The sequence below is a fragment of the Scyliorhinus canicula genome, chromosome 1 (assembly GCF_902713615.1).
Source record: "Scyliorhinus canicula chromosome 1, sScyCan1.1, whole genome shotgun sequence".
Classification (NCBI taxonomy): Eukaryota; Metazoa; Chordata; class Chondrichthyes; order Carcharhiniformes; family Scyliorhinidae; genus Scyliorhinus; species Scyliorhinus canicula.
Window position 1 is genome coordinate 37,196,064 of NC_052146.1, and position 14,818 is coordinate 37,210,881.

The 14,818-nt window shown below is 49.1% G+C and overlaps 1 protein-coding gene across 1 annotated transcript in view; it reads right to left on the reverse strand.

The window, feature by feature from the left end:
• Nucleotides 1–4,177: 4,177 nt before the first annotated feature.
• The window catches only part of LOC119978355 (rasGAP-activating-like protein 1), a 398,828-nt gene continuing 388,187 nt past the window's right edge, over nt 4,178–14,818 (reverse strand). The window contains exons 22-23 of the mRNA XM_038819933.1: nt 7,396–7,475; nt 4,178–6,045 (exon numbers count right to left, since the gene is read on the reverse strand). Of these exons, the coding sequence (XP_038675861.1) occupies nt 5,891–6,045; nt 7,396–7,475 (235 nt within the window). The 3' untranslated portion in view covers nt 4,178–5,890. The remainder of the gene's footprint in view (nt 6,046–7,395; nt 7,476–14,818) is intronic.

The window sequence follows — 14,818 nt, forward strand, 5'->3', positions numbered from 1 at the left end:
TTATTACCTTTGTCATCATGCACCAATATTTGTTGGGACACAACACTGTGCAGTACAACATTGAATATAAAACTGGACACGCTAACCATTGTGAAATCTTTGCATTTAAATCACTTCAGCTCGGAATTTAAGGGCGGCATAAGTTAAAGCAACATCTACATCACAATAGTAAAGGCTTTGGTGCAAAGCTGGTATAAATGAAATGGCAGTGTCTACATGGGACGTTTGCACTCACAATTGATGCCTCCGTCCCCTCACCCCCAGCACCAACCCACCCCACCCCACTCTGCATTGACAACAGACTTAAGTCTGCAATTCACAGAAGCATTGTTTACATAGGAATGCAGAAGAAATACTGACAAATGCTGGCCCTCAGCATTCGATCTAAAGGCTTCGCAGCTTTGAGCTAAAAGTAGGAAGACAACAGTCAGTAAAGCATTTGTAAGGAAAATGTCTTTCTGTTGTATCTAAATCTCAGCCAAAGCTAAATCTCAGACATATCCTGTAATACTGACAATTCTCCTCCAATTTATTATTAATCTTGACAAAGAAAAAGATAATTTTCTTGGAGATTTATCAATTTTGCGCTAAATATATCCCATGTAAAGCAAATTCCACTGACTACGCACAACTTTAAGCAGCTCCCACATTTCATGACATTACTCTTTTGGGGTGTAATGATCTTACTCTTGCTGCTGAATAGATTTAGGCTCAGAATATTGCTGCTAACAGTCTTTCGAAGTGTTACCAATTAGCGTCTTACTTTAAACTCTTACTTCCAATTAGCCGCAGTGATGAGTTTACTGCGCTACAGAGGGTAGGACATGGAAATTTATATTAATGTGATGCCGCAAATGAAGTCAATTCAATTTCAAAGCAAATGAGGCACCATGGGTGCATTTGACTGACTCTGCCTTTAGTGCCACATTGAGACACTCTGAGGGCGGTATAATGCCATCACTCTTCCTATTGCTGACCAAACGGAAACATTCATAAAGACTGACCTATCCCTGCAAAGGCAGGTGTCCCAATGGCTCCTAGTGTCATTTTTAAACGTAAGGAAAACATTGCCTTATGCATGAAACGAGAGGAGGCTATCACAAATTAAACTTCCTGTGCTGTGGGAGACAGTTCATTGCCTACAGTGTGATTTAACTCTGGTGGTGCAAACATGTGTCGGAAATAAATGCAAATGGCACATTTTAGCTTGGGGGCAAACCTCCACAGCATGCCATTCAATACATTGACTGAAATGCTTTGCACCCGTGCTTATGCTGAAGCAAAGAACATTGTAACATCCAATCGCATCGTTTTTTTTTTTACAAAGGAGCTTCTTCCATAACTTTACTCATTGTTGGTTATTTTAAGCAACACAAATTGCTGCATTATTCCAGAACCTTTTGCGAGAACAAACTGGGCCACTTAAAAATAAACCGCTGTCAAACAATCTGTCCTGCGGCATTATCATCAGCTATCTTTAGAAAAGGGACTTCAGAAATAACGAGCATGCAGACACAAAACCGCCCACACGGGGCGTAATTTTGCCAAATTTGCATGGAGTGCTGGACCAGGCGGGAAAAGCCGGCGAAACGTACCGGCTTCACGGATACCGGGCTGGATCCTCCATTTTCCGACGGCAAAATCATGAAATGCGATTGGGCGGAGAATAGCTTCCAACGGCGAAATCGTGGTCAACAGCGGTTTGACGCCAAATCGGGATGCTCCAGCCCCCCGAAATTAGGGTAAATGCTGTCCTGGCTGCTGAGCGAGAGAGCGGCGGATGCAACTAGCGTGGAGTGACCGCGGGCTACTGGCCCAGACACCGGCCGTGCTGGCTGCAGCAGGGAGGGAGGGGGAACGACACGGGGGGGTGGGACAGGGGACGACGACAGACCGAGCAGCCAGGGTGCTCCCCCCCCCCCGACAGACCGAGCAGCCAGGGTCCCCCCCCCCCCCCCCCCATGGGACTGAGGCAGTGCCCAGGCACCAACTACCATCCTGCTGAATACCCACTGACCGACCATCCACCTCAGCCCCTGGTTCTACACAGTGGCACTGGCCATATGGGTGTGCCCACACCCGCACCCCTCCCACCCATCACTGCACCGCCCCCGCCTCAGCATCGAACACCCACTGGGGGACCACCCAGGGCTACACCCACGGCAGCCCCCAGTGAGGGCAATGTCAGCCAACAGGGCCCCTGGCAGCAGGGATGGGTGCCAGAACTGGGGACACAGGCGGATAACAGGCCGGGTCCATGGGGTGAGGAGGGCGAGGGGTGAGGATGAGAGGTGTGGGCATCCAAAAGGGCCACCCACACAGATCGATGGGAAATTGGTGAACACAGAGACACAGACAGGCTGCAGCTTGCAAATATACAAAGGCTACAGCCCCGACCTTGCAGAAAGTGACACAGGGAAAAGGCCGTTGAAAGGCCACCCCGGGACAATGGGCTCCAGGTAGAAACTAACAATATATGGCATACTTTGTGGCGTCGGTTTCCTTATTTGGGAAGGCCTACGTGCCTCAAACACTACCCGTACCAGCCTCCCCGAACAGGCGCTGGAATGTGGCGACTGGGGGCTTTTCACAGTAACTTCATTTGAAGCCTACTTGTGACAATAAGCGATTTTCATTTCATTTCATTTTTCACTAATTGCCATGGCCAACTGGGACCCACTCTGCCATTGAGGTGTCCACCACCAATTGGTTGAGATCGATCAGGGTGATCAAGCCCTGATCGATCTATTGGCCATCTACCTGGGAGCGCAAAACCTGTAAGGGATAAAAGATGCTGCGCAGCCCACCACCCACTCACTCGACAAAAATGGTGCTCCCTTCACCAGACAAGGAGCGGACCATCCACGTCATCCACAGAGACACCGACGACCAGTGACAGACATCCAGCACTGCCAGGCGACATATTACAGCTAAGGCCATATGTGCTCTGTACTTGCCAGTCACCTGGACGTGAAGTTAGGTTCGTTCTTGTGTGTTAGTTTAGAGTGCAACTTATATATGTGTGTTCACTGTGTCCGTGGAATAAACTATTACTGTATTGAACAACTGGTGTAGTCATTTGTCCACCCTTTACGGGTTACAGGCACATACTGTAGTTTAGAAGGTACAACTGGGGTCAGGGGAGTGTGGACTGAGGGAGGTGGCGGTGAGGGTGGGGTGGGGTGGGGGGTGTGGGTCGAGGGGGGGTGTGGGGGATTGTCCACACGTGTCATGGGGATGTGTAACTAAGCAGGGTCTCACATGCCCGCCCGCCGCCGACCTCCACGTCGGCGACCTCCCTTTTCTCCTGGCCGCCCGACCATATCCAGTGCCCTCTGCTCGGGCACGGTGAGGGGCCACAGGTGTGGTGGTCCCTCTCCAGTTATCTCCCGCTCCCGGCGGTTGTGTGTGGCCTTCTTCTGGAGGGGAGGGGGGATAGGGTTAGGGGTGTGTGGGGGATGGGGTTAGTGGCAGGGGCATGCAGCAGCCGACTCACCCTAGCCGCCCTGAGGAGGTTGTGCAGTCTCTCCCGGCAGCGCTGACCAGTCTGGACAACATTGCCCACAGCGCTGACCGCGTCTGCCACCTGCCCCCAGGCACGGTGAACGGCGGCACTTGGCGGCCTTCCTCCCAGGCCATGGTACAGGGTCATCCTTCTCTCCTTCACGGCGTTCAGGAGGGTTTTCAGATCAGCGTCCCTGAATCGTGGCACTGCTGTCCTTCCAGCCATCCTGTTGGCTGGGACAGTGTGTGTGTGTGTGTGTGTGTGTGTGTGTGTGGGGGGGGGGGGGGGGGGGGGGATGGATCGTTTTAAGTGCGACTGCAGCGTGTGAGCCTCATGTGCGTCGATCACGGACCCGGCGAATCCGGCACCATTTTGCTTGGAACCTGTTGCGTCCCCTGTGGCGCTGGTGCGAACCCATTTAGAGTTGCTGAATCGGTGCAGCTGTTGCGCTGCTTTTGCTGTCATAAAACACCACTGTTCCCACGCCGGCGTCAGCACTTTGTCTGAAAATCAGACAATCCAGCCCACCATTTCTGACCTGGTGAAACAGCACTCTGGGAAATTTCAATGTGCTGGTGAGGATCATACAACCAGCTGGAGGGACGGGACCTCAATGCATTGGCAATGCTGGGAGGGATGGGGGGGGAGGGATGGGGGGGAAGATATGTGGTGGACAGGCTTTGCCATCAAGCAAATTAATTATATTAAAATTGGTTTCATTGCTGGCCGATCACCGACAGGCCAGAGGAAGATGTCACACTAAGATCTCATCGGCGCAAATCCTGCTTTTGGCTGCTAGTGAAATTTAGCATCCGTTACGGGATTTGTGGCAGCAACTACTGGGGCCGCTAGTTCGCACACATTTTTGGTCTTAGGTTCTTCAATAAATAATATTTCTTTAAATTACAGCTACAAATTCAAAGTTCTAATTGTGTTTGCACTTTTATGTATGAGTGAAGTGCTGGTTTAGCTCAGTGGGCTATTCAGCTGGTTTGTGATGCAGAACAAGGCCAGCAGCGCTGGTTCAATTCCCATACCGGCGTGCGAGACTCGGAGCTTTTCACAGTAGCTTTGTTGCTGTGTTAATGTAAGCCTACTTGTGACGATAAAAGTTTAAGAAAAAAATGCAGGTACTTAGAAGGAGATCCCATCAAAAATGATATTTTGATCTTGTCAGTTGTTCTATGTATGAAGACAAATAAAATACAGAGGGATTTGCATGCAAGCCGATCTGGAAGGTGAGCTCTTTAAAACAAAAGGGTGAATCACAAAAATTCAAAGCTTCCCAACACATCTCATTTGTACAACCTTTCTTTCAAACTTGGCAGAAAATGTTATTTGACTGTGAAGCTGCGGAAGCAAATCGAAATATGCTGTTAAAAATAAAAACCTAGCCTGGCACCTTTTTACTAAATAACACAACTGTAGTCAGTATGAAGTTGGCCAGCTTGATTTATCTGATGAAATAGTAATGAACCCCAAAGGCTTTGGCCCCTGTACTGCGTGTTGCAACCAACAAACTAATATCAACAGGGTTAATTCAGTACCAGTCTGACAGGAAACTGGATCTGTTGAAAGATCGATTGAAAGCACAAACGTCCCTTACAATATAATATTATGCCATTCACTTCGTAATGTTTGTGACTGTCATAAGTCACTTAAGTGCATTACTAAAATCCAGTGAGATAACCTCCTGCCAAGACAAACAAAGTTTTACAGCTCACATTGGAGCAACATAACAACTTTTGCCAGCAACAAAATAAAGCTGCAATGAGCTGTGATTCCACCCAGCCAGCTTTGAACAGCACACTGATGTTTGGCAAGCTGACACACATGTCTGTGGAGCAGGGCTGCTGCACAGACACAGAGGGTTCTGAACATCTGGTTGTGATCTATAATTTCACAGACATTTATTGTTTTTTTTTGGTTTCCTGTGGTCCGATTTGTAAATTACCAGAGACAATGCATTGCGCTGAAACCATCTTCTCCAGTGAGCTGACAGGAAGGTTCTCACAATGTAGACACCACTTCTGCATTAATAAGTGTTTGTGTTCTGCTTCCTGATATTAACAGCAGATGAGATCCCTGCCCTAATTTCAAACAACAAAGAATCAGCAACTTTCCCCCCCCAAAGTTGCCACAGATATACAGTCCCTTTCTCTTTCATAGCTTACTTGTGATAACGATGCAGCTCATGAAACATAGTCCTGCCCATGCCCCAGTTCCCAGTGTCACTCACTGTCACCTGCATGGTTGTGTTCAAGTTTTCTGACATTTGAATTGTTTAATTCGCTCTTATTAAATCCACTGCACATTTAGATCTGCCTGTGGCACTATGCACATTGCACACAAACTGTGATGTTTCAGCTGTCTAGCCACAGTCAATCAGTATGGCTCAGGGAACATCTCATTGGCTTGCTCCTCTTTCTCCCTGCGTTCGAATGCCTGGTGAGCACGTTCAAGATCTTGTATGACATCCAGAAGTCGGGCAGCTGCTGATATCCTCCGATCGTGAAAACAGCGACTCCTCTCGACTCCTGCTGTGGGCAACAGTTTTGGAATCGTTAGCCGTGAGATCGCTGCAGTGTAATTCATCCTAATCAAGCAATATTGCACAGTCGCTCAATGTCGGATTTGGATCAAAACGGGGTTATGACATTGTAATTACTACAACTGAGTGTTTAAAGTTAGCCCTTGACAAACAATATTCCTTTCTGTTCCTTTTACCTTTTATTGTCGCAAGTATGAAGTTACTGTGAAAAGCCCCTTGTCGCCACATTCCAGCGCCTGTTCGGGTAAGCTGGTACGGGAATTGAACCCGCGCCGCTGGCCTTGTTCTGCATCACAAACCAGCTGTCTAGCCCACTGAGCTAAACCAGCCTCTTACCATGGTTTTAAATTCAAAGTTTGAACCATAACAAAACGGCTTTGAACCTGAAGCTGGCCCAGATTGAGAACGCAGTCGCCTTTTCTGATTGGTTGCTTGTTTCGATTTTAAAACTGGAAATGTTCCCTTTTTTATTGAGTTTTTTTCTCATGGCATTTTTCAGAAACACTACTTGTAGCAATATGCAATTAGATTTTTTTTAAAAGATGAATTGCTCCGGTCATTGCGTGCAGTGATTTTTGTAAATTATTCAAAAAGAAAATCTTCATGGTTTTTCCGTGCAGAGTGACCAGAGCAATCTTTGTTTCCTGTTGTTTCTTTTCACATTCATTCTGCCAGCCCCCAGCCTCGAGGGTAGCTCTAGCCTACGGCATTCTGTCAGAAAGTGCAGTTCAAGGATGGGAAGCCAGGTCTTGATGTTTTTTTTTTTAACTTTCTCTGGATAGCCACAATGCCTCATTATTGTTTGCCAGCAACTTCAATGAGCAAAACATCGATACAATTAGTGAATTGAGCAGGAGATTGTTCTGGGTTTGAACAGACTGCCATTTGAATGGATGTCACTAACTTGACTGGAATTTCACCCTCTCATAGAGCTTAACGAAATCCCACTCGTCAGCTCTGAAATCTTGCACATAACCATTGGCTTTACTTCTATTAATGGTTCCAACATGCTCAGAGGGATATATGTATATACACATATATATACACATAGAACAAAAGGAAAATTTGGGAACTAAATCATAAGCACTTGTCTGATTTTAACGTTCACAGGACAGTTACAAAATCGCTTTCGGGTTATAATATCACCAGGGCTCTGTAGAATTTAGTTTTAAGTGAAAATAAATTGATGGACAATTGGCAACAGATTCAGTTTTACAGCAAAAAGCAGTACAATAATTACTAGTTATGGTAATATTTGCTAATTTCAGAAAAACATTTGGGCTTTGAATAAGTGGACACTTTAGTGTGTGGGAGGTTGTTAATGTTGAAAGACAACTACCTTCCTTATTCCCATCACCTTGCGGTCTTCCTTCCTGGTCCAGCCCAGTTCCTGCATCTAAAGATTCAAGGTACTTCTTTCTAAAAAAAAAAGAGGAAACCGGAAATAAAAGTCATGAAAGTATTCTAGTCTGAGTTTTAAAAAATTATATTTGAAATTCAGTACAGTATTTTCGCTGGAGTTTTCCACGGGCGGATTTGATGACGGGAGCTGAAAATCTAGCCCACGTAAAAGTGGAACCCCCTCCTGCCAGTGACATAGCGCCTTTCCCGACATTCAATGACAGGAACATTCCCTACATTAGCATATCGTTGTCAGTCGCTGGCGGCTTCAATGGCGCATTTGCTACCTGCTGGCCTTTACCGAATTTAGGGAAAATTCTGTTCTCATTTTCTAACTAACGGTCCTTCATTATCATTAACACAAGGCATTACCCTTTAATAGTTTACTTAATTGTCAGCCATCCTTGTGTATTTACGATGCGGAGTATGACAAATAAAGGAGGAGGAAATTTAGAACTAATACATTGAATGGTCACAGATTACTTCTTAAAGTGCTCAATAATTTAAAAGTTCAAGTCACTTTGAATGACTGCTCAATATGCAATGACTGGTAACACACTGGCCTCTAGTGGTACAATCAATCGTTTCAACTTCCTTGGGTTTTTCGGTCAGTATTTCTAGGGTGTGACCTACTGGCCGCGCCGCGTCCAAACGGAGCATGACTGGTAATTTTTTTTTCCGAAAATATTTATTGAGGCATTTGGAATTTTAACATTTCGAACAGAGAGATCCGACACACACAAAAACCCCATAATAACACACCCAACTCCCCCAGCCCTAAACCATAACTACCCAGATATGATTCCCTGCCTTTATTTGTCTCTTCCATGCCTCCCCCCCCCCCCCCCCCCCCCACCCCCCACCACTCTGCTGACGGTCAATTCTCCTTGAAGAAGTCGATGAACGGCTGCTACCTTCGAGCGAAACCCTCTAATGAACCCCTCAAGGCAAACTTAATTTTCTCTAGCCTAAGAAACAGCAATCTCGGGAGGACTGTCATTTTCACAGTCTGTACCCTTCCCGCTAATGACAGCGGGATCATGTCCCACCTACGGAAATCCGCTTTCATTTGTTCAATCACCCTGCCCAAATTTAATTTATTGAGCAGCCTCCAGTCCCTTGACACTTGAATCCCCTAAAACTCTCTCCAGCCACTTTGAATGGCATCTCCCTCAACCTCCTCTCCTGCCCCCTTGCCTGGATTGCAAAAACCTCACTCTTGCCCATATTCAGTTTGTAACCTGAGAACTGACCAAATTCCTCCAGTATTCCCATAATTCCTGCAATTCCGCCCAATGGATCTGTTATATAAAGGAGTAAATTGTCTGCATAGAGCGAGACCCTATGTTCCACCTCCCCCCTCACTATCCCCCGCCAAATGTTCGATGCTCTCAGCGCCATTGCCAAAGGCTCTATGGCCAGGGAAAACAGTAGTGGGGAGAGTGGACACTCCTATCTTGTCCCCCGACACAGAGTAAAATATTCCGATCGAACCCGGTTTGCCCTTACATTCGCCACTGGCGCCTGATATAGCAAGCAGACTTATTAACCAAGGTCGCCACCCCTCCCGTTTTGAAGTCTAAACCCGAATGAGACATCTGCCCAACCCATCCCTTCCTTAACCTAATCTGATCCCCCACTTCAGATGTGCCTATCTGAATATAGCCATGTCTGCCTTCAGTTGCCTCAAGTGTGTGAACACACAGTCCCCTTTGACTGGCCCATTCAGTCCCCGAATGTTCCACGTGACCAGCCTACTCGGGGGACACCCCTCCCCCCCTCCCTTGCCAATCAACCAGAACAAGGCCAATCTCCGGCCCATGCCCCGCACCTCCCCGGCCCGCCATCGGGCAAGTACCGTCTGATGTGTTATCTGTGTTGGTCTAACATCGACTGCAACTGGATGCAGTAAAACAAGAAACAGGCTTCCGACACAGGAGATGGTCCAACACTGCTTTATTGAACCTGTTGATTGCTGTACATAATCTGCTGTGAGTTGACACTCTACTAACCTAACTGATAACCTCCTATTGGCTTGACCAGACTAGCTCTCTATCACATGGTGATGATATTCATTAGCATGTGCACTGCGACTATCTCCCTAGCCGTGTCCTGTGAGAGAGGGGGAACCTTAATGCCCTGTGGGCTTTATAGTGGTGGTGTCCTGTCTGGTAATTGGTTGTTCTGTGTTGTGTGTTCATTGGTTATCCTGTGTGTCAATCACTACCTGTCTGCATCTCATGATATACATGAGTGGATACTATGACACCGTCATCAATCCTCCTCCTCCTCCACTTTGAAAGTCTCCTCCCCGTTAGCAGTATAATCCCTCCCCGCAACCCAACCCCAACCCCCCTCACTCTCACTCCCCCTCCATGCACCCACCACTTTACTTCTGTGAACTAGTCCGCCCAGCTAGCCTGGCAGCCCCCACCCATGGCGTCTAGCATCCTACCCCCCACTGATTCCCCTCCACCCCGCCCCCCCCCCCCCCCCCCCCCCCCCCCTCCCCCATCCGTGCTTAGTGCAAGCAGTCAAAACAAAGTCAAGCAGTAAACACATACAAACAATCCCTCCCAAGGTCCAAACACAAAGACCCATCCCTCCTCTTCGCGAACTCTGCTCCCAGGTCTTGATACAAACGAATCTCGACAACCTCACAAGTGCATCGCCTCATCTGCCTGGCCTACCTCAGATTGCGTTCCTTGTCCAGGAACCGATGCAATCGTACCACCATCGCTCTCGGCGGCTCACCCCTCTGGGGTTTGCGCATCAGTGCCCTGTGGGCCCAATCCACCTCCAACGGCCGGTCAAACGCATGTTCCCTGAGCAGCTTCTCCAGCATCTTCCCAACATACGTACCCACATCCAATCCTTCGATTCCCTCCGGCAGACCTTCGATCCGGATGTTCTGCCTCCGAGAACGGTTATCCAGGTCCTCCACTTTCTCCAGCAGTCGCTTCTGCTGGTCAAACATCAGCCCAATCTCTGCTTCCATCGAGGCGGACTGTTCCTCATGCACCCCCGCCAGCTCCTTGAACCTCTGGATCGCCTGTCTCTGGGCTGCCAGTCTCGTCTCCACGCGGTCAACCACCACCTTGATCGAGCTGCCAAATATGCGGCCACTCACTCCATGGCCGCTGCCGGAAGTCCGCATGACTGGTAAATGCCGGGTGAGTCCTCCTGCGGGCTTCCCGGCAGCCACAACGCCTCGTGTGATTTACCCAAGTCCTGCAAGGCGGCGTGACCAGAATCCCGCCCACAATGACAGGACCAGGCCGCAAGCACTTAAGTTGGTTTTAAACTTACTTAAACGTACTTACCCACGATGTACCTGCCTCCCCAGGGAACCCTCAGCTGGGCGCCGTTCAGGACTAATCTACACAAACGTGGACTAGGTGGAAAGGCATCAGGGGTCTCCTGGGCCATCAGAGACACCTGGGTGGTCAGGGATAGGGCAGGGTGCCCCCCTGCCACTGCCCAGGTGCCCGGGTGGCACTGCAAAGCCAGTAGGGGAACTTCCATGGGTCAGAGCCTGAGGTTGGCCATGCCGATGAAAGGAGGGGTGCAGGGCAGGTTAAGTAGGGGCCTCTGGAAGGTTGGGGGGGGGGGGGTAAAGGGTGGGAGCCCTGGAAGAGGGGGGCTGTAAAGAGGGTTGTGGGAGGGTCTGAAGACGTTGCGGGCCCTCACAGACCCCGCAGCAGGGTGTCCTTGCTTGGGGGTTTAATGCCATGTGTGTGGGGAGTGACATTGCCCATAGTGGGGGGAGGGGGGATCCACAAGCTCATTTAGAGATTGGGGCACCCTTTCAAAATGATGGCCTGATCTCTGAGGGGCCGTTCGCCCCAACGAGTTCTATTCCCCAGTGATGAAAATAATTTGATGGGCCAAACGGGTGAGAAACTGCCCAGGGCCCAAAAGTGATTAAGTCTGGTTACATAGATTACATAGAATTTACAGTGCAGAAGGAGGCCATTCGGCCCATCGAGTCTGCACCGGCTCTTGGAAAGAGCACCCTACCCCCTATCCAAGGTCAACACCTCCACCCTATCCCCATTACCCAGTAACCCCACCCAACACTAAGGGCAATTTTGGATACTAAGGGCAATTTATCATGGCCAATCCACCTAACCCGCACATCTTTGGACTGTGGGAGGAAACCGGAGCACCCGGAGGAAACCCACGCACACACGGGGAGGATGTGCAGACTCCGCACAGACAGTGACCCAAGCCGGAATCGAACCTGGGACCCTGGAGCTGTGAAGCGATTGTGCTATCCACAATGCTACCGTGCTGCCCAGAGGTGGGAAATAAAACCCACCTCAAATGACACTTAGAAACCTTTCCGTTAGATAGTGACCTTAGTGTGAGTATCTGCTGAGTAATATGCATCATTGATCTGCTGAACATGCTTTGCTAATTGCTTCCTGTGTTCATTCACTCAAACGATGTGATTATAATGGGAGAAATCAACCCTGTCAGTCACAACAGGAACTTTGTTTGGCCTGCAACAATAAACGGATTATGAAAACATAATCTGATATTGTCAGATGCGTCTTACAGACTACTATGACAAAAAATGTTCACAAGAATAGTTCTACATTATGTTATGACGAGTATTGTCCTTAAAGCAAACCTGATGGGTTTATTTTCTCATAGGTACTACTGGTGCTGGGGAGGAGGGATAAGCACCGGTTAATCAGGCAAAGAGCCCATGATACACCTTCCGCACCTTTGCAAGTGGAGTGTAAATTAGACAAAGCTTTGACTGAAAACAGACAAGTTTCATTACAATATGAAAATCAATGGTAATGGGAGGCAGATGAACACACACACACACGCACAAACACAATCTTCCACAATTCTTCGCTGGAGATGGACTGGTGACTGTTTACCTGAATAAAGCAGGAGTGACCACTCAAAGGGAAACTGGGAGATCTGTGTTCTGGGATTTGATACCACAACGTGAGCAGAGGCACAGCAGTTAGCACTACTGCCTCACCTATAATTTACAACATGGGCATTTCAGTTGGTTTAATTGAAGCAAACAGGAAAGGAAATTAGGGATGCCAAATGGGAAACCAGACACAAGGTGGACTACCCGCACCTGACGTTACCCATAAGCAGGGAGAGGTACACCTATTCTCCGAGAAAAACTGACTCAAGATGCAATGACACAGTCATGTTATCTTCCAGAAGCTGTTCATACCTAATCTCCACTTCAGAAGCAGGACTGTCAAAGGTGCTGCCCATAATTATTATGCCGCTTGTTTCCAGAGCAACATCAGTCAATCTCCTGTGTACAGAGACATCAGCTGGTAACTGTTTATTTGTGCAAACAAATTCATCCTTTTTTAGAGGCAGAATGGTGAACCTGCTCACCTGTTGATTCTCACGGCACAAAGTTTCACGCACGATAGCAGGTGGTTCTTCGGGTTTTTAGATGCCGCAGGTGAGATTTTCGGACGCCAGAGGTGGCTCACCATTGGCCGCTGGTGGCATCTTCCTTTCCCATCAAAGGGCAGCACGGTAGCACAGTGGTTAGCACGGTTGCTTCACAGCTCCAGGGTCCCAGGTTCGATTCCCGGCTTGGGTCACTGTCTGTGTGGAGTCTGCACGTTCTCCCCGTGTCTGCGTGGGTTTCCTCCGGGTGCTCCAGATTCCTCCCACAAGTCCCGAAAGATGCGGGGCGGGATTCTCCGACCCCCCCCGCCAGGTCGGAGAATCGCCGTGGGTCGGCGTGAATCCCGCCCTCACCGTCCTCCAAATTCTCCAGCCCCCCCAAAATCGGCCTGGCGTTAGTCGCGCTGCCCACCTCGGAGAATGGCGGAGACCAGCGGACTCCATGGGCCCGGGGCTGCCCGAATTCTCAGGCCTGCGATGGGCCGAAGTCCCGCCCGTTTGTTGCCAGTCCCGCCGACGTAAATTAGAGTAGGTCCCTTACCGGCGGAACCTGGCGGCGCGGGCGGCCTCCGGGGTTAGAACATAGAACAGTACAGCACAGAACAGGCCCTTCGGCCCTCGATGTTGTGCCGAGCCATGATCACCCTACTCAAACCCACGTATCCACCCTATACCCGTAACCCAACAACCCCCCTTAACCTTACTTTTTAGGACACTACGGGCAATTTAGCATGGCCAATCCACCTAACCCGCACATCTTTGGACTGTGGGAGGAAACCGGAGCACCCGGAGGAAACCCACGCCCACACGGGGAGGACGTGCAGACTCCGCACAGACAGTGACCCAGCCGGGAATCGAACCTGGGACCCTGGAGCTGTGAAGCATTTATGCTGACCACCATGCTACCGTGCTGCTCTGGGGGGGCGCGGGGGATCTGGCCCCTTGAGGTGCCCCCACGGTGGCCTAGCCCGCGATCGGGGCCCACCGATCCGCGGGCGGGCCTGTGCCGTGGGGGCACTCGGAAATCCAGCCCCATGCCTTTACTTTCATGAACAACAGTCCTTAAAAGTTCAGGAAATCTGTGACCAGCAAAAGCAGATGATATAGGCGGACGCTCAATCCGTTGGCACGGGATCCATGGTTACAAGATCATTCAAGCCATTAAGAAAAAGTTAATTTCTGGACACCACCTCCACGCTGGACCCCTTCAAAACAGCCAGGAACAGCGTAGGAAGACGGTTAGAACAAGGCCCATGGAACCAATAAGATCATCACCGAGCAGCACTTTAGAAGTTTAGAGACTTGGAAGCTGCTGAGTGAGACAGGCGTGCTTTATTAATGTCTGTCAGGGCAGGGGGGCTGCCATCCACCTATCTGTTCTGACCTACACAAGACCCCAATCTCCAATCACATTGTTTTAAGACCCCCAGCTGTAAGAAGAGAAATGCTGTACCCCCATCCTGTCAGAGTAATGATGAGTTTAGTCAGTATTACTTACAGCGTGAGACTAAATACCTTAAAAAAAAAACAAAGGACAGACGAATCACTCAGCTTCAAGAGAGCATTGAGGCCACCTCGGTGTAGTCTGAGGGTCTGGCACATACAAGGCTCATGTGGGGCTGAGAACTGAGTACAGTATTGCCTGCACAGCGATGGAAGGATGACCCAGACCCAGGGGTCAGTCTGGTATTGAGCAGAGACTGGTTAAGACCTGAACATGGAGATGGCTCCCGTACCCTTTACTGCACAGATGTAAATAATTCAACTTTTCAATGATAATTTACAGTTAACCAATTGACAAATATAAAGACTTCTTTAAGATACACTGTTCTGTAACCAGCACACTCCAACATTAAGCATTCAAAGAATGGTGTGTGCTGGCTGGATGGTCCCAATGGGGAGGGGGGGGGGGGGGGGGGGGGATGGATAATAATACATACTGAAAGGGAGAGGAAGTC